The sequence below is a fragment of the Bos taurus genome, chromosome 15 (assembly GCF_002263795.3).
Source record: "Bos taurus isolate L1 Dominette 01449 registration number 42190680 breed Hereford chromosome 15, ARS-UCD2.0, whole genome shotgun sequence".
NCBI classification, from domain to species: Eukaryota; Metazoa; Chordata; class Mammalia; order Artiodactyla; family Bovidae; genus Bos; species Bos taurus.
In genome coordinates this window covers 24,710,481-24,728,768 of record NC_037342.1, presented here as the reverse complement: position 1 = coordinate 24,728,768, position 18,288 = coordinate 24,710,481, and the positions used below count along the sequence as shown (strand labels likewise).

Sequence of the window (18,288 nt, the reverse complement as noted above, 5' to 3'; positions counted from 1 at the left end):
GATTTCCTCCTCCTCCTCCTCCTCCCCCCTCCCCAACCCAGTACCTCTACTTACCCTGCTTCTGTTTTGAATCTCTAAAATAATGTGACAAGTTAATGATGGTACAATTATCTAAATGTTTAACAGACATGTTATCTAAGTGAGTCGGATTGAGATTCCATCCCGCTGACAATAAACATCAGTGGTGGAGCAGAAAGCGATAGGCAAATTATAGCAAACCCTGCAATTTCAATGCTATTAAATTTGGAGGAATAACAGCCTTGAGGCCTGTAAACTCTGAATAAAATAGGCCCTTGTGTTTGTCCAACTATTAAATCAAAATGCTACCAACATCCTAGAAAAAAACAAGGCGATTTATGGCTTTTCAAGTTTCAGTTACACATTGGTTTTTATTAACTCCTTTCTGTCATCAGGCAGCAGTGGTATTACGGGGGGAGAAGGGAGCACAGCCAGAGAGGAAGGGGCAGGAGCTGAAAAGATGGAGGGGATATACGGGGCCAGTGGGAGCGGGGGGTGGAGAGGTGAGTGGGAGCCCCAAGGATGACCATGCGGACTCTGGTGTGAGAACGGCATGAAAGGGAAGGGGCCATTCTGAACACAGGCAATTCTGAATCCAGTTAAGTCCTCTCTGCATATGAACCTTCGAGTTGCGAACTTTCAAAGATGTGAGTGTGTGTCTGGTTCCACCGAGGAACCAGATCCTGTGCCACCCACGTCAGGTGTGACTGAAATTGCAGCTCGCCCTCCGTCTCCCGCTGCTGACGATCCACGAGCTCTACCATCTCCCACCTCCTCCAGTCAGGAACCCTTCTTGCCTGCTCACTCAAGGCCAGCCCCCCGATCCGATGCCAGCTCTTGTATTGTACTTTTCAAGGTACTGCACGATAAAAGATGTTTTATTTTTTATGTTTTCTATGTATTATGTGTGTGAGAAGTATTATAAACCTATTACAGTACAGTACTATGGGGCCGACTGTGTTAGTTGGGTACCTAGGCTAATTTCAATAGACTTATGAACAAATTGGACTTACCAACCCACTCGTGGAACAGCACTTGTTCATATGCAAGGGACTTACTACCATAGGAGAATGACACGTACCCTGGAAGTTCCATCAGACTCCCAGCTGGGGGCCCTGAACTTGAAGCCCAGTCCTTCCACTGAACGAGTCATATTACTTAAACCGCTCTGAGCCCGCAGCTCCTCAGCAGCGATAGGGGCAGTGAACCTGCCTCTTAGTGGGCTCTACAAGATAATATATAAAAGCACCAGAGCCAGGCACAGTCCAAGCTCTGAATAACAGTCCTCAAAGGTCAAAATCATTTCAATCCCCTCAAACTTCTGGAATAGTTTTTAAAAGACAAAAGATCTTCACCTTTAATTTCTTCTTCAGACGCAGTATGCATTTAATTTTTTATTGAATATGCATCTAAATAAAATGAAAGAAGAGGCTGTCTACTGGTTAGACAGAAACTGTAAATGTCTAATGTGCTTAGTTATGTCCGGCTCTTTGTGATCCCATGAACTGTAGACCGCCAGGCTCCTCTGTTCATGGGGTTCTCCAGGCAAGAATACTGGAATGGGTTGCTATTTCCTATTCCAAAGGATCTTTCCCACCTAGGGATCAAACCTGTGTCTCCTGTATCTGCAGACGGATTCCTTACCACTGGGCCACCTGGAAAGCCCCTGTAACAGCCATAGGTACAAATGTGCTGAAGTGGAGAAAAATGTAGACCATCCATCCAAGATCGGAACTTTAGGCTGGGCTTGGAACCATGCAACCTCTCAAACGGCAATTTTTCTTACCTAATTCCCACTCCCGATATTTCAGAGAGGCAGAGAAACAAAGCAATTTGTCCCGTGTCATAAAGCAAGCCTGTGACAGAGCCAGGATAAGAATTCGGTTTTCCTTTCCCCTAATTCATTCTTGTTTTCCCTAATACCAAGCTGCCCCCACACGACAATGATGTTCATCATTTCCACTATGATGGGAGATGGCTGGAGGTGGGGACTAGGTGAGTCCTGCTCACTGCTGTATCTTTATCCCAGGGCCCAGCATCAATGTCCAGCACAGAGGAGATGCTTAAGACGTCTTCTGAATGAATGAGCTTTAACCTCTTTTATCCCAAATCAATCTCAGTTCAATTTTCCTCGCCAATCCCAAGAGAGCTAAACACCACCGATCCCCTCAAAGCGTTAACACTTCATGCAAAAGTATTGGGGTGATGGATGGGGAGAGCTCAGAGGTTCTGTAGGGCAGCAAAACTCTTCTGCATGATACAATGGTGAATACACATCATTATACATTTATCAAAACCCAGAGAATTTACAATGAGAGTGACCCGTTAACATAAACTTTGCGGGATAATGATGTATCAACCTGGGTTCATCAGGGGTAACAAATGCACCATTCTGATGAAGGATGTTGACAGGGAGGGAGTTGTGTTGGGGTAGGGAGTAGACAGTATATAGGATACTCTATGCTTTCCACTCTATTTTGCTATAAATCTAAAATCACTCAAAAAAAAAACAAAAAAACGAAAATCTATTCATAAGCAGCAGCACTGGAGGTCAGTCCAGAAGGAGCCAGAGGGACCCTGGCACCGCTAGGGTGACCGGTGCCAAAGGAAGGCGTGGCTGGGCAGCAGGTGACAGCCAGGCTGCCATTCCCTATGCCACAGCAAGCAGCTCCAACAGAGCCGAGAGCCCTGGGCTTGGAAAATAAAACTCTATATTAGGCATCAAACATGCCTTGATAGTAATAGCACAAAACGAGCTCAAGAGTAAGTCTATGCTGGAGCACTGACTGTACAAACAGGAGCACATGACTCTCCCTCCCCAAGTGCCCATGACGTCCTACAGCCGTCCCGAGCTCAGGCTTTCTCGGGTTCAATTCCCTGGCACACCACGTGAAACGCTATACCAATCACCCCTGATATTTATAAAAGTCAAAAGCTATTATGCTTTCAATGGGGGAGGTCACACCAATCTAAGTGGAGCGCACGTGTCCATCTGATGACCCCCACCTCTCCCCGGCCCTCCAGCCTGGGTTGGAGTGAGAGGCTCGTTCTGCCTTTTTTCCATGTCAAGTTTTGGAAAGAAGAAGTTCTTTCTCATCTGCTGGCCCTTCTCCCTTTCCCTCCCTCATCCTCTTTGGGACCAGGGGAACAGAGAGACTGCCCTTGGGAGGAGGAGCCAGAACAGTTGCTGGTTTTCCTACTGCAGGAGGACAGGAGCCAGCCGCCCTGACAGGGCTCCTCCATGCCCAGCACCACCCCTCGTGCCAGGCCCAGGGCAGGAGCGGGGGCCAGAAGGCTGGCAGCCACCCCCAGGGAAGGAATGTAACTGCTCACCCTCTATGATTCTCTGCCCCGCCTGCTCATCCACCACCGAAAGTCCTCCAAACAAGGACTTCATTTTCTTCTCTGGAGTTCAGGGCCAGAGACAGTCCCTGCAGCTCTTTCCAAGCATCCTTAATATATCAGGAGGGACAGAGGGGCCAGTTCAAGCAGGCAGCCGACAACACCAAGGTGGGGGCACAGCTCTCTGCACGATCAAAGGGTGTGCATGTGTGTGCGCGCGTGTGTTTCTGTGCTGTCACTGCCTTCTCCTCCCAAAGCCACGACAAGGTGCCTCTGAGCCTCCTTCACACTGAGGAGGAGAGGGCCCCAGGGAGGGCGCCTCCGGCGCCTGCTCCGTGCTCCCGGGGCGGGCAGGTCCTGCAGCACCGCTGCCCTTGGCCGCCGGGTGCGTCAGCTGTTCTGGGCCGCACGACCCTCCTGAGGCTGACACGGAGGAGCTGAGAAGGAGCATCTCAGCATTTGCATCCGCTTGAATGGCTTTCTCTGTGACGCAGGAAGGTGGAAATGAAGCAAGTTTTTCTAGGCCAGCAAAATAAAGTCCTTATTTTGTAGTCAAGAGTGGAGAGTACTTTGGCCTGGAAGTAAGAACTCGTGGGTCCTAATTCTGGTTTGGCTTATTTGTTCTCAACTGACCCCCCTGTGCAAATATAGGCCTCTGAGCCCTAGTTTTTTAGGCTGTTGAATGGGCAGAGCTGAGGTCCCGGCTCTGCACATTAGGTATGATGCCCAGGCCCGCACGGGGAGGAGAAGCAGCATTAAAACACAGGCTTTAGGGTGCAGGAGCCCGAAGCACACGTTCTAGCCATCCTGGACAGGTCATCCTTAACTTCTCTGAGTTTTAATTTTCTCTAGGAAAGAAGAGGGAAGGAAAATGTCTATGTTTTAGGATGGTAATAAGGACTTAATAAAATTATATCTTCAAAATATCCAATAGTGTACCGCTACTGTATTATCTGTGCGTGCATGCTAAGTTGCTTCAGTCGTGTCCGACTCTTCGCGACCTCATGGACTGTAGTCTGCCAGGCTCCTCTGTCCATGGGATTCTCCAGACAAGAGTACTTGAGTGGGCTGTCACGCCCTCCTCCAGGGGATCTTCCTGAGCCAGGGACTGAACCCACATCTCCTATGTCTCCTGCATTGGCAGGCAGGTTTATTTTTTGTTTGTTTGTTTGTTTGTCTGTTTTACCACTAGCGCCACCTGGGAAGACGATATTATCTGTAACCAAAGCAAATTCACCCTACTTGTTCATTTGCTCCACAACACACTGTAGCCTTCAGGAAGGCAGGGACCGCCCCTTGCACACAGTAGGTACTTCAAAACTTAGTGGATAAATGAATGAAGGAAGGATGGGACAAATCAGCCACACAGGCTACTTGGTATGTGGCGAACACAAGTCACTAGGCTGGCCAACCTGGGGGGGCAGGGCGTGGGCTGGAAGACAGAGTGGAACTGCTTTGGAGCAAGTCTGGAGATCAAGTGTCCTGGGCTCTAAGGCGTCCATGAAGCTTCCCAGCCCCGGAACTCCTAAGCTCAGGAATGACTTTCTGTCTCTTTTCCTTACCAGGGCACTACGAGGGCATAAAGTGGGATGACCCAGGTCTGACTTATATTTCCAGAATACCCAGGTTCCTAATGGCCACAGACATGGGCCAGGACACCAGTGGAGGACTCAAGCTCCTGGAAGGGGGAACACAAGACCTTGCTCTGTGCTAACCCCAGCTCTGCAGCCTGTCCGGCCTAGTTGGATATGTCATCGGTTTAAACATCAGAAGAGGGCAGTCCCCCTGGGAAGCTTCGGGCATTCTAGGAACTAGGGCCTTAAATAAAATCCACGAAATCTGTTCTGAGAGGCTGTTCCACATGCACAACTCCATTATGCCCTCACCTCTCCCCGCTGTACATACAGCAGGGGCTGATGGCTCTACAGGTACACTGGAAACATCCTCTTGACCAAAGGATGCATCAGGGATCCTCAAAGATCCCATCAGCTCAGCAAAGCAGCTGCACCCCATTCTTATTCCTTTCTTACCACATCAGCCTGCCCCTTCTCCTCTCACCTACCTAGTCAGGGGAAAGGATACCCTCCAAGGGCATGGCGAAGACCACGATGGTGCAGTGTTAGTAACCACCATCACCACTGACTGAGCGCTTACTCCATGCAAGGCCTATGCTGAGTGCTTTCCACGGATCATCAAATTAAATCCTCACAACATCCCTTGTACGACAGCATCGTTGCTGTCACATTTCCAAGGAGGAAATGGGCTTAGGGAAAGTTAAGCAACCTGCCCAAGCTCATAAAACGTGGAAGTGATGGGACGAGATAGGACCTGAATCTAGACCTCTGACACCAGGTCCCAAGTGCTCCGAATACCCTGAATGTCACACTCAAGACTTTGGGTTCCAAGGGTCCCGCTTCCTTGAAACCTGCAAGACAAACCTGAACCGCGCTATCAGGGCCCCAGCTTGCCTGGTGAATAAAGCCCTCGAGAGCTCATCCTCCCTGGGTAGCCATCTGCACATCTGCCTTTCCTGCTTTGGGTTCTCACAGGCTCTCTGGCCTGGCCCCCAAACACCAGCATTGGCCCCATCCCTCTTATGTTCAGATCGTACACAGGGAGCTGTTCTGAGTCCCCTACATGCGGATGTGTTAAGTCACTTCAGTCATGTCCGACTCTGTGCGACCCTATGGACTGCAGCCCACCAGGCTCCTCTGTCCATGGGACTTTTCAGGCAAGAATACTGGAGTGGGTTGCCATGCCCTCCTCCAGGAGATCTTCTCAATCCAGGGACTGAAGCTGCGTCTCCTGTGTCTTCTGCATTGGCAGGCGAGTTCTTTACCACTAATGCCACCTGTGAAGCCTCTGAGTCTCCTACATATGAATTAAAAGAGCTGAAGGTTCCTTCAGCTCAATTCCAAGGCTGCCGCACTGAGATCTCCCCCCTCCCCCACAGGGCCTGCTGCAGACTGCCCCAGCCCCCTCGCCTTTAGCTCAGCAGCTGAGGTATCTCCCTTGCCCTCTAATTAATGCCACCCGATCCCATCTGTTGCCCCCAGGCCTGTTCACGTCCCAAACGGGGATGTACAGTGGCTCGGACAACATTATGATTTGTAAAACCCACTCCTAATTAGTTTGACTTTGAATGAAGAGGGTAATTATTTTTAAATTTATTAACTGCTGCCTGGCCAGAGAAGTTTCCAGATCAAGTGACACAGGGAAGCTATTTCTGTTCAGTGATGCAGCAATTTATATTACTGATCGGTCATTAAAACCTCTGGCACAAAACCACTTGTGTTTCCTGAGCCAAGATACTGTCCGTGTGTCAAATTTCAAACCCGGAGTATAAATTAAGCCATTAATGGTATTTATCAGTTCATCTGGACTTTTAAAGAACTACTTACTAATTTAAGACATTCCTGATATAGAACCCAAGTGGTGCGCTGGGCGCGCATGTGTACGTGTGTGTATATGTGTTTTCTCGCTTTTTATTTTACTGAACAGTGTAAAAAAAATTCTGATGTGTAAATGAAGTACAGGCATCTTGGGGAGCTGCAGAGCTGTTAATTCCTGACTGCTCTGCAACCCAAACATTTTGGAAGCAGCAGTGTTTTGCAATATGTATTTGTCATAATATAAAAGGTGTAAAGTGATCTCTGTTTATCTCCTCAAAGTCTTAGCTGTAGCAAAACAGAAAACTGAAGTGTGACAACGAAGCCTGAGCCCAGCCCAAGCGTAAGTGTGTTGTCCCTGAGCACCAGCTGGAGCCCACCAAGATCCTGGAGGGCGGGGACAAGGAAGGGTCACACCCATGGGGACAGAAGTCCTCCAGGGTAAGTGGAGGAGCTGAAAGGGTGAGCCCTGAAGATGATGTGTGTTTGGCGAAAATGGGATTGGAAATACTTTCTACTAAATTCATTCTGCAGTGTCAAGAATATCTGAGAAGCACCCCGATAACCCATCCCAATGCCATGCTACACGTCAGCCCTGTGAATTCCCCACGTGGCAGGGCAGCCTTGGGCATGGAACTCCCAGACCCTATCTATTTCAGGGATATTGTATACTATCTCCTGAGGGGCACACGGTCATCAGGGTATTGAGGATGCTTAGTTAAATAGGTCACAGGGATCCAAAAGAGCTCTGCCCAGGACACGGCCATGAGCTACAGAAGCTCTCCCTAAACCATTCAGCCACAAACCCATGGACAACAGTAAGTCAATGAGCAGGCAGCTGGGGATTGGTAGAAAGAGCACTGAAGTCAGAGTTGGGTCAAGTTCCAGCTCTCCACTTCCTAGTGCTGGGCTTCTAGGCCTCCATGGTCTCACCTGTGAAATGGGTGCAGTGGAAGAAAGTGTTTGATAAACATAGGTATCAGAAACATAAGATGGCAATTCCATGACTTTACTCTCCCAGGGTCTCTTCCTTCTCAGAGCTTCCTCCCTGCTCTCCTGTTCGCTCTCTTAAAGGATATCTGGTACCCCACTGGCTTCCCCCAGTCCAACAGCTTTAACATCACTTTCAGCATTCCTTATAACCAGGCCTCTCTCTTCCTCAGAGGCCCCCTTTCTTAGAACAGAGATGGCATCTAGATGTCACGCTGTATTTTTTCATGGATTATTAGGGGAGTCTGAGAACCCATCTGGGTTCTGCAGGTTCTACAGGTGTGTTCCCTATAATACTGTCCCCAGCTCTGCCTGTCAGCAGAACTGCCTCATTGCCAATCTGACGCTGATAATACGGCCACCACCACCTCTGTACCCAGCTGAGGACAGCCTGCCCAACACCAGGAGGGGCCAAACGCTTCTCCTGGCAAGGGAGCTTGCCCCTCGCTCACAGCCAGGGGGGGAAGGGAGCCCTTGTTAAAGCATCCACCCTGGTTTCTTCTGCGCAATTTGGATGCAACTTGGAGATAAAGCAGAAGTAAGTCTGAGGGTTAAGACTCCGGAGGTTAAGACTTACTTCTAATGTAAGGGCACAGGCTTGATCCCCGGTCAGGGAACTCAGATTCCCACACGCCTGCTTCACAGTACTGTCCCCGGCCCCCAAACAGGTCTGAAGGAGCCGGGCTCCACCTCTGCTACAGAAAGGGGGGCACTATACCCCTTTGCAGGTGAGGAGATCTGAAGGGCAGAAAGGACGAGGAACAAGGTTATCCACCTGCTAGACAGCGAAGTTAGATTCCACCCCCTCCCCAGCTTCTGACTCAAACTCCAGGTTCTTTCCAATCACTGTTGTTCAGTCTCTCCGTCATATCTGACGCGTCAGGCCTCCCCATCCTCCACTATCTCCCAGAGTTTGCTCAGACTCATGTCTGTTGAGTTGACGATGCCATCCGATCAATCTCATCCTCTGTCACCCCCTTCTTCTCCTGCCCTGTCTTTTCCCAACATCAGGGTCTTTTCCAATGAGTTGACCTTTTGCATCAGGTGGCCAAAGTACTTGGAACTAATATTCTTTTCTGAAAAATGTCGGTCACTTTCAAGTCCTCACTAACTTAATAAATCCTGGAAAGGCGTTAGTCCTAAGACACCTCCTGGTTTTCAAAGCCCAATCAATACCAAACTCTAAAAACAGGTTGCAATGTCATTTACACCACCGAATTACACACTTTAAAGTTAAAATGGCAAATTTATATATCTTTTATGACAGTCTTAAAAATACACTAATATATCAAAAACTACAGAACTGGATCCTTTAAACATGTGACCAGGATGTGAATTACATCTCACTAAAGTTGTCTGAAAAACAACATAGGGAGCACGTCTGCGTTGCTCACTGCGGTGTCCCAGTGGGTGCCAGGTACACAGAAGGTGCTCAATAAATGTGTGGGGGTCCTGTCTGTGAACAACACCCCCATCTGCTCACCTGGCAGGGACTCAGTCTCTTGCCCTGGCCCTGGCAGTTAGGGCAGCTTGCTCCCTGCTGCTGCAAATTTAATCTGGACAGACAGAATTAAGCTGCTTTGCAAAGCTGGCTCAGAGTTTGGTGTCCTCAGCCCCCAGTTGGAATTCTCAGAGCAGGATTCTCAGTTACACGTATGGTCCAGAGGCAACAAGAAATAGCCGGGAGTCTGGGAGACATGCATCCTTCCCTGGCTTTTAAGAAAACCAGCTCTGAGATCCTGGGCAAAATCTTCTGGCCAAGTCCCCTTCTCTAGAACCGAGCCAGGGAGACTCTGACTGGGCTCACAGCTCACCTAGAAAGTTCTGCTTAATGCCACAGGTCAGGGCAACACCAGCCCAGAGTGCATGATACCAGGACTATGACATATGTCTTCCACATGGAGAGGCTGATTTTGGGGGGCAGGAAGACAAGAAAATACTGATGGCGATCACGAACAGCAGCAGCAGCTGACTGGTCTTCCTTCTTCCCTTCCGGCCCCAGAAGCAGCTCAGGGGCCTGCTTTCACGGAGGGCTGCCACCAGTCCCTCTTTCCCTGTGTGTCCGTCAGTCTCCACGAAGAGAGGGAATCTGCTCTTCCATCCTTCGAACCTGGGGTTGACCTGTGCCTGCTGAGAGCAATGAACGATGGTGGAAGTGATGCTACGTGCTTCCAGCCTGCCTTTTAAGAAGGCTGGCAGTTTCTGCTTCCTGACTCTTGGAACCCTGAGTGACAGGTCCAGGCTGCTCTGCTGCAGAGAGAGGCCACTGGGAGGAGGAATGGGAGGCAGATACGAGAGGGAGGGCGCCATCGTGGACACCCAGGCCCACACACCACCCAATGCAACCATGCGAGAGACCCCAAGTGAAAACTGCTCAGCTGAGCACAGTCACCTATAGAAACGTCTGATACGTTAACACAGTGTGGCTTTACTCTACTGTTAGAGCGGTTTTCCTTGCATACCAATTGGTAACAAACACTCCTGCGGTCAATTATCAACACCGGAACTGGGGTGATATTTTAAACCCATAAATCAAGTCATGTCGTCCTCCATTCAACACCCTCCAATGGACTGTTTAGCCCATTTTCTACAAATGTTTGCATAGGTGTGTGTGTGTGCACAATGCATGTGTATTACTGAGTCATAATTCATATACCATATGATACACCATTCACGCTTTTCAAGGACAAAGTCAGTACTTTTTAATGTATTCAGAGATGCATAACCATCACCACATTTTAATCACCCCAAAAAGAAACTCCATACCCATTAGCATTTACCATGTCCTCCCAAACCTCCCAGCCCCTAACTAATTTACTTTCTGTCTGGAGATTCGCCTATTCTGGATGTTTCATATAAGCAGAATCATACAACACATGGCCTTTGTGACTGGATTCTTCCACTGAGCATAATGTTTTTAGGATTCCTCTTTAAAATGTTTAGAATGTATCAGCATTTCATTCCTTTTTATAGATGAGTAATACTCCATTGATGGATAAACTACATTCTGTGTATCCATTCATCAGTAGGTAGACACTGAGTTATGTCTACCTTTTTGGCTATTATAAAAATGCTGTTAAGAACACTTATGTGCAAGTTTTGGCTATTATAAAAATGCCGTTAAGAACAACTTATGTGCAAGTTTTTGTGTAGATATATGTTTTCATATACACAGGAGTGGAATTCCTGGGTCAGAGTACCTGTTTACCTTTTTGAGGAACTGCCTGTTTTCCAGGGCTGTACCATTTTACACCCCCAACAGCAGTGTACGAGGGTCCTGATTTTTCCACAATCTCAACAACACTTCTCACTGCCTGCATTTTTACTACGCTACATCTTGGTGGGTGTAAAGCATTTAGTATCTCATTGTGATTTTGATTTGTAGTTCCCCGATGGCTAATGATGTCAAGCATCTTTTCATGCGCTCAATGACTATTTGTTTCTTTTGGAGACATGTCTATTCAGTCAGATCCTCTGCACAGTTTTTGCTTGGGTTATCTGTATTTTTATCAGAGTCCTAAGAGTTCCTGATACTTTCAAACTGAAGGTTTCTAATCAGATGTATGATTCGCAAATATTTTATTCTCCCCTCCCCAACCCCAACAATGGACTCTTGGCACATGCAGAATAAAATCTAAATTCCGTGCCAGGATTGAGAGACCCACCTGATTTCTGACCTCATCTCCCACCACTCTCTGCACCTCACTGCCTGCCCCCTACCACCACACTGCTCTTCCACGAACCTGTCAAATTCAACCCACGTGCAGGAGTGTGTGTTCCCTTTACTCAGATCTTCTTCCCTGAAAACTTTAAGTAACTATCTCGCTTTCCAACTTTACGGCTGGGCTCAGATGTCACCCTCTCAGAGAAGACTGACCATCTGATCTAAAATACCCCTTTCCTCCCTTATCCTGCTATATTTTTTCTCACTCGTGCTTATTACAGCCTGGCATTATTACCACACAATCATGTGCCTATTGCCCTACTGGAATCTCAGTTCCATGAAGAATGCTATCTGTCTCATATGTTACTAGACCTTAAAGACCCCAACAGTTCCCAGCATGTTACAGGAACTCAATAAATATTTATTAAATTAAACACATCTACTACTATTTATCGAACACTTATTATGAGCCAAGCATTCCCCTAAATGCTCCAAATAAAATATCTTATTTAATCCCCCCAACAAATCTATGCTACATGGTAGATGCTAGTGTTACCCTACTTTTCCAACAGGTGAGGAAACCCAAATTAAGAGAGCTTAAGTAACTGATTCATGGCTCCACAAACAGTAAATGGCAGTGTCAGGATCAAACCAGTACCATTCCTGTCCCCACTACTCACTTCAGCAAGTCACTTACCCTCCTTTGAATCTCAGTTTCCTTATCCATGACATGGAAGTAGCTTTCTACTTTATAGAGTTATGGAAAAATTGGCTAACTGAGATCAGGTAAAGCACCAAGAACAGGGCCTGGCATGTTGTGAATGCTCAGTAAGCATGAGCTACAATGATGAAGATGACGCCAAGTACCATGATGAGATGACGCTGATGCTATGAAATCAATGGTTTGAGATCACAGCAGTATCACTGTTGGATAATACTGTTCACACGCACGCCTGTGGACAGACTGCTTTCTTTTAGACAATGACTAGACTCTTGCAGACGGAGGGACAGCCCACTGGGCCGCACAAGGGCTTCAGAGTTAGACAACATCACTGACTTTCTAAAGCCTCTGAAAGTACCATCATCTCCATGAAGATGGGCTCCAAGTGGCCTATTAGAGACAGAGACCTTGGCCTGAACCAGGGCAGCTGTTCTTCTGGGGCAAAGCCACACTTATAAGTTCCTGCCCTGCCAGCTCCACCAGCAAGGGTAGCTGAAGATGGCACAAACCACCCCGCTCACAGCTCCCCAGGGAAACAAGGGCCAAGATACTCACGTCCATGCACCACCACAAGGGAGACCCTGGGGGATGGGGTCACTCACTCACCAGTATGGGTCTGCCTGTGCGTCTCCAGGGCTTCCTCCTTCGAGAACTGGGCACCACACTGATCGCAGACAAAGGCTTTGGCACCCGCTGAAACAAAGGGGAGGTGACACTTTATTATTATTATTATTATTAAGAGTGACACTGCATTAGGAAAAGGGGTCCTGGGCTAAAATCATGCAGGTGGACCCTGGGGGAAGGGGCTGAACACCTGTGAAAATCTCAAGTCAGGGATAACCCATGGCCCCAGAGCCAGCCTGGCCCCACCTCCAAGATGTGATCACCCACCCAACTGAGCTCCCAAATGCCCCCACCGAGGGCTCTCCCAGATGGAAGCGGGAACAGAACCAGAACAGCCATAACAAACAGCGAAGGGATCCGGGAGAGATGTGCAAGAAGAAGGGGTATCTTGAGGGGCTGGAACCCAGTGAGGGATGGAAAGGAGTCCCTGATAGTGTGAGGGGAAACGTGCCCTGCTGCCCAGACTATACGGGGAAAAAAGAAACTGCTGACACATCAGTACCTGGATAATTCCCTAACTGGGTACGCCCGGGGGCTTCCCTGGTGGCTCAGATTTGCTAAAGAATCTGCCTGCAATGCAGGAGACCCAGGTTCCATCCCTGTGTCAGGAAGAGCCCCTGGAGAAGGAAATGGCAACTCACTCCAAGATTCTTGCCTGGGAAATCTCATGAACAGAGGAGCCTGTGGGCTACAGTCCATGGGACTGCAGAAAGTTGGACACATCTGAGCAACTAACACTTCCACTTTCTGTGTGTCTAAAACCAAACTGTCGGGACTTTCCTGGTGGTCCAGTGTCTAGGCTTCCAATGCAGGGTGCTGGGGTTCAATCCCTGGTCAAAGAAGTAGATCCCACATGCCACAACTAAGAGTTAGAATGTCTCAAAGAAGTTCGAAGGTCTGCAGCTAAGACCTGGAGCAGCCAAATAAATAAACGTAGGTATTTTTAAAAAGTCAAACCAAACCACACCTACCAAAAAATAAACTTAAAATATTTAACTGTCTACCCCCCAGGCACCACCGGCAGCTAACAATTTAAAATCTCTGAATGACTCTCCTTCAGAATAAAGTCCACAGTCCACGGGGTAACTCACAAAGCCCTTTCATGCTTTTCTCTTCTGCTTCTTCTCTCGCTCCTCATCCTCGTTCCCTGGTCTCCAGCCCTCCTGAGAAGCTCTGGTCCCCCTGGAGGAGCCCCACACTTCCACACTGTGAGCTCTCTGAGCATCCTTCTGCACCGCCTCTGGCTCTGACAGTCCACCCCTCTCTCCAGCCCCACAGTACATCATTATCACACCTCAGCTCCAACCCTTGCCCCGGGTCTGGTGACGGGGCCCCTCTCCAGGCTCCCACAGCACTCTGTTTGTTCCAGGTTGCGGTCTTACTAGGCTCTCTCCTAAATGCCTGTGGACCCATCTCCAGCTCCCCAAGGGAGGAAGTAAGTCATGGCACGCACAGTTGTATCTGCCTAACACCCAGTGGGAATGAATGACTATATGTATCTGTGGAATAAACAAAATCAGTTCAGTGCAATTCAATTGGATCAGCTTTTTTGGAACCATTTTTACAAGCATCAAAATTAACAGGGCCACAATGTGATGATGACTTTCTACCACTTGCTAATGGCTTTCAAGGCTCTGTTACTTCATCTAGGAGGCACCCGTCACAAGCTTCGGCAGGTTTCCCGCCAAATGTCTTCTAGATGCATCTCGCCCCCTGCATGTTGATAACCACTGCACCTACTGAGGCCCTTGTGGGTCGTGCCCAGAACACTGGATGACTCAAGGAGGACTACCACACCACCAGCCACCCTCTGACCCACCAACAGAGGCAGGTTCCTGATTCCTCACACTTCCTTGCTCAAAAATATACAACGGCTCACAATTTGCACTGACTCTAAACTCCTCCTTGGGCGTCCCTGGTGGCTCAGCTGGTAAAGAATCTGCCTGGAATGCGGCAGACCTGGGTTGGATCCCTGGGTTGGGAAGATCCCCTGGAGAAGTGAATGGTTACCCACTCCAGTATTCTGGCCTGGAGAATTCCATGGACTCTGCAGTCCATGGGGTTGCAAAGAGTCGGACACGACTGAGCAACTTTCACTAAACTCCTCTACTTGGCTTTCAAGGTGTTCCATCAGCTCACCCGGTCAGCTGTCCAGCTCCACTGGGAACTGTCCTTGCCAGCCCTCTCCGGGTGCCGCGGGGCCCTCCTGGGTCACGGTGACCGAGCAACGCCTCTCTTCATTCCTGTCCATTCCAGTCCTAGCCCATTTCCAAGACCAAAGTACACATGTGCCAAACACGCCAGCCCCTCGCGGCTCTGCCCTTTCCAATCTGCTATCTGCTGCTGCGCTTTGCTCCTTTCCACGAGTCTGAGCACTTCTTTAAGTGTGCCTGTGTTTTAGGTTTGTACTGAAGTAGCGTGAGAGGCACAGCTATTTCTTTCACATATTTATAGCAGAAAGCAGTCTAGTGCTGTTTGCAAACCACCTCAGATGTCCTGGTGGGCTACAGTTCACGGGGTTGCAAGAGTCACACACGACTTAAGCAACTAAACAGAGCATATACCAGGCGTCAGGTGGGGTATTTGGCATGTATCATTTCATTTACTCCTAACAAGCTTTTAAAGCACATAGTGTGATTACCCCCATTCAGCGGATGATTCAACTCAAGTCCACAGAGGTCGAGGAGCTTCCTCAACGTCACACAGCAGCTAACTGCAGCAGTGGACTTGAACACAGGCAGCCCGACTCTGTCAGAGCCTTTCCTCTGAACCCCTGTGCCCTTCAGCCTCCCCAGGGTTTCATCTGCAAAGATGCCTCATGAATATGAAGGTGGGCTCTAGACTTTCTCCCCCTACAAAAAATCCAATGTATCCCTTTTATACCTCAAAGTTTTGTGTAAAATTCTAGTTAGGAGAAAAAAGTTCCACTGCTTTTCAGTTCAGTCACTCAGTCGTGTCCAACTCTTTGCAAACCCATGAACCGCAGCAGACCTCCCTGTCCATCACCAACTCCTGGAGTCTACCCAAACTCATATCCATTGAGTAGGTGACGCCATCCAACCATCTCATCCTCTGTCAACCCCTTCTCCTCCTGCCCTCAATCTTTCCCAGCATCAGGGTCTTTTCAAATGAGTCAGCTCTTCGCATCAGGTGGCCAAAGTATTGGAGTTTCAGCTTCAACATCAGTCCTTCCAATGAACACCCAGGACCGATCTCCTTTAGGATGGACTGGTTGGATCTTCTTGCAGTCCAAGGAACTCTCAAGAGTCTTCTCCAACACTACAGTTCAAAAGCTTCAATTCTTCGGTGCTCAGTTTTCTTTAGAGTCCAACTCTCACATCCATACATGACCACTGGAAAAAACCATAGCCTTGACTAGACGGATCATTGTTAACCAAGTAATGTCTCTGCTTTTTAATATGCTGTCTAGATTGGTCATAACTTTCCTTCCAAGGATAAGCATCTTTTAATTTCATGGCTATAATCACCATCTGCAGTGATTTTGGAGCCCCAAAAAATAAAGTCAGCCACTGTTCCACATCTATTTGTCATGAAGTGATGGGACCAGATGCCATGATCTTAGTTTTCTGAATGTTGAGCTTTAAGCCAACTTTTTCACTCTCCTCTTTCACTCTCATCAAGAGGCTCTTTAGTTCTCCACTTTCTGCCATAAGGGTGATGTCATCTGCACATCTGAGGTTAGTGATATTTCTCCTGGCAATCTTGATTCTAGCTTGTGCTTCTTCCAGCCCAGCATGCCTCATGATGTACTCTGCATATAAGTTAAATGAGCAGGGTGACAATGTACAGCCTTGATGTACTCCTTTTCCTATTGTTGTTCCATGTCCAGTCTGTTGTTCAGTTCTAACTGTTGCTTCCTGACCTGAATATAGGTTTCTCAAGAGGCAGGTCAGGTGGTCTGGTATTCCCATCTCTTGAAGAAATTTCCCACAGTTTATTGTGATCCACACAGTCAAAGGCTTTGGCATAGTCAATAAAGCAGAAATAGATGTTTTTCTGGAACTCTCTTGCTCTTTCGATGATCCAGAGGATGTTGGCAATTTGATCTCTGGTTCCTCTGCCTTCTCTAAAACCAGCCTGAATATCTGGAAGTTCACAGTTCACGTATTGCTGAAGCCTGGCTTGGAGAATTTTGAGCATTACTTTACTAGCGTATGAGACGAATGCAATGTGTGGTAGTTTGAGCATTCTTTGGCATTGCCTTTCTTTGGAATTGGAATGAAAACTGACCTTTTCCAGTTCTGTGGCCACTGCTGAGTTTTCCAAATTTGCTGGCATATTGAGTGCAACATTTTCACAGCATCATCTTTCAGGATTTGAAATAGCTCAACTGGAATTCCATCACCTCCACTAGCTTTGTTCATAGTGATGCTTCCTAAGGCCCACTTGACTTCATATTCCAAGATGTCTGGCTCTCAGTGAGTGATCACACCATCATGATTATCTGGGTCATGAAGATTTTTTTTGTACAGTTCTTCTGTGTATTCTTGCCACCTTCTCTTAATATCTTCTGATTCTGTTAGGTCCATACCATTTCTGTCCTTTATTGAGCCCATCTTTGCATGAAATGTTGCCTTGGTATCTCTAATTTTCTTGAAGAGATGTCTAGTCTTTCCCATTCTATTCTTTTCCTCTATTTCTTTGCATTGATCGCTGAGGAAGACTTCCTTACCTCTCCTTGCTATTCTTTGGAACTCTGCATTCAAATGAATATATCTTTCCTTTTTTCCTTTGCTTTTCGCTTCTCTTCTTTTCACATCTATTTGTAAGGCCTCCTCAGACAACCATTTTGCTTTTTTACATTTCTTTTTCTTGGGGATGGTATTGATCCCTGTCTCCTGTACAATGTCATGAACCTCTGTCCATAGTTCATCAGACATTGTATCAGACATAGTCCCTTAAATCTATTTCTCACTTCCACTGTATAATCATAAGGGATTTGATTTAGGTCATATCTGAATGGTCTTGTGGTTTTCCCTACTTTCTTCAATTTAGGTCTGAATTTGGCAATAAGGAGTTCATGATCTGAGCCACAGTCAGCTCCCAGTCTTGTTTTTGCTGACTGTATAGAGCTTCTCCATCTGTGGCTGCAAAGAATATAATCAATCTGATTTCGGCATTGACCATCTGATGATGTCCATGTGTAGAGTCTTCTCTTGTGTTGTTGGAAGAGGGTGTTTGCTATGACCCGTGCGTTCTCTTGGCAAAACTCTATTAGCCTTTGCCCTGCTTCATTCTGTACTCCAAGGCCAAATTTGCTTGTTACCCCAGGTGTTTCACTGCTTTGAGGTAATTTTAAAATCTTTGTTATTCAGTCCCTAAGCTGTGTCCAACTCTTTGCACTCCATAAACTGCAGCACTCCCGGCTTCCTTATCCTTCACTGTCTCCTACAGTTTGTTCAAACTCATGCCCATTGAGTCGGTGATGTCATCCAACCATATCATCCTCTGTCACCCTCTTCTCCTCTTGCCTTCAATCTTTCCCAGCAGCAGGGTCTTTTCCAATGAGTTGACTTCTG

General features: G+C 47.6%; 1 protein-coding gene and 1 long non-coding RNA gene across 5 annotated transcripts in view; one reads left to right on the top strand and one right to left on the bottom strand.

Moving 5' to 3' along the window:
* ZBTB16 (zinc finger and BTB domain containing 16) overlaps positions 1–18,288 on the bottom strand; it is a 204,785-nt gene that overhangs the window by 57,889 nt on the left and 128,608 nt on the right. For all 4 annotated transcript variants that reach the window (XM_005215850.5, NM_001037476.2, XM_005215849.5 and 1 more), the window contains 1 exon segment: positions 12,731–12,817. In XM_005215850.5, coding sequence (XP_005215907.1) covers positions 12,731–12,817 — 87 coding nt within the window.
* Positions 2,232–5,202, top strand: LOC101907641 (uncharacterized). Its single transcript, XR_811436.4, has 2 exons — positions 2,232–3,528; positions 4,926–5,202. It is a non-coding gene; the product is annotated as an uncharacterized lncRNA (long non-coding RNA).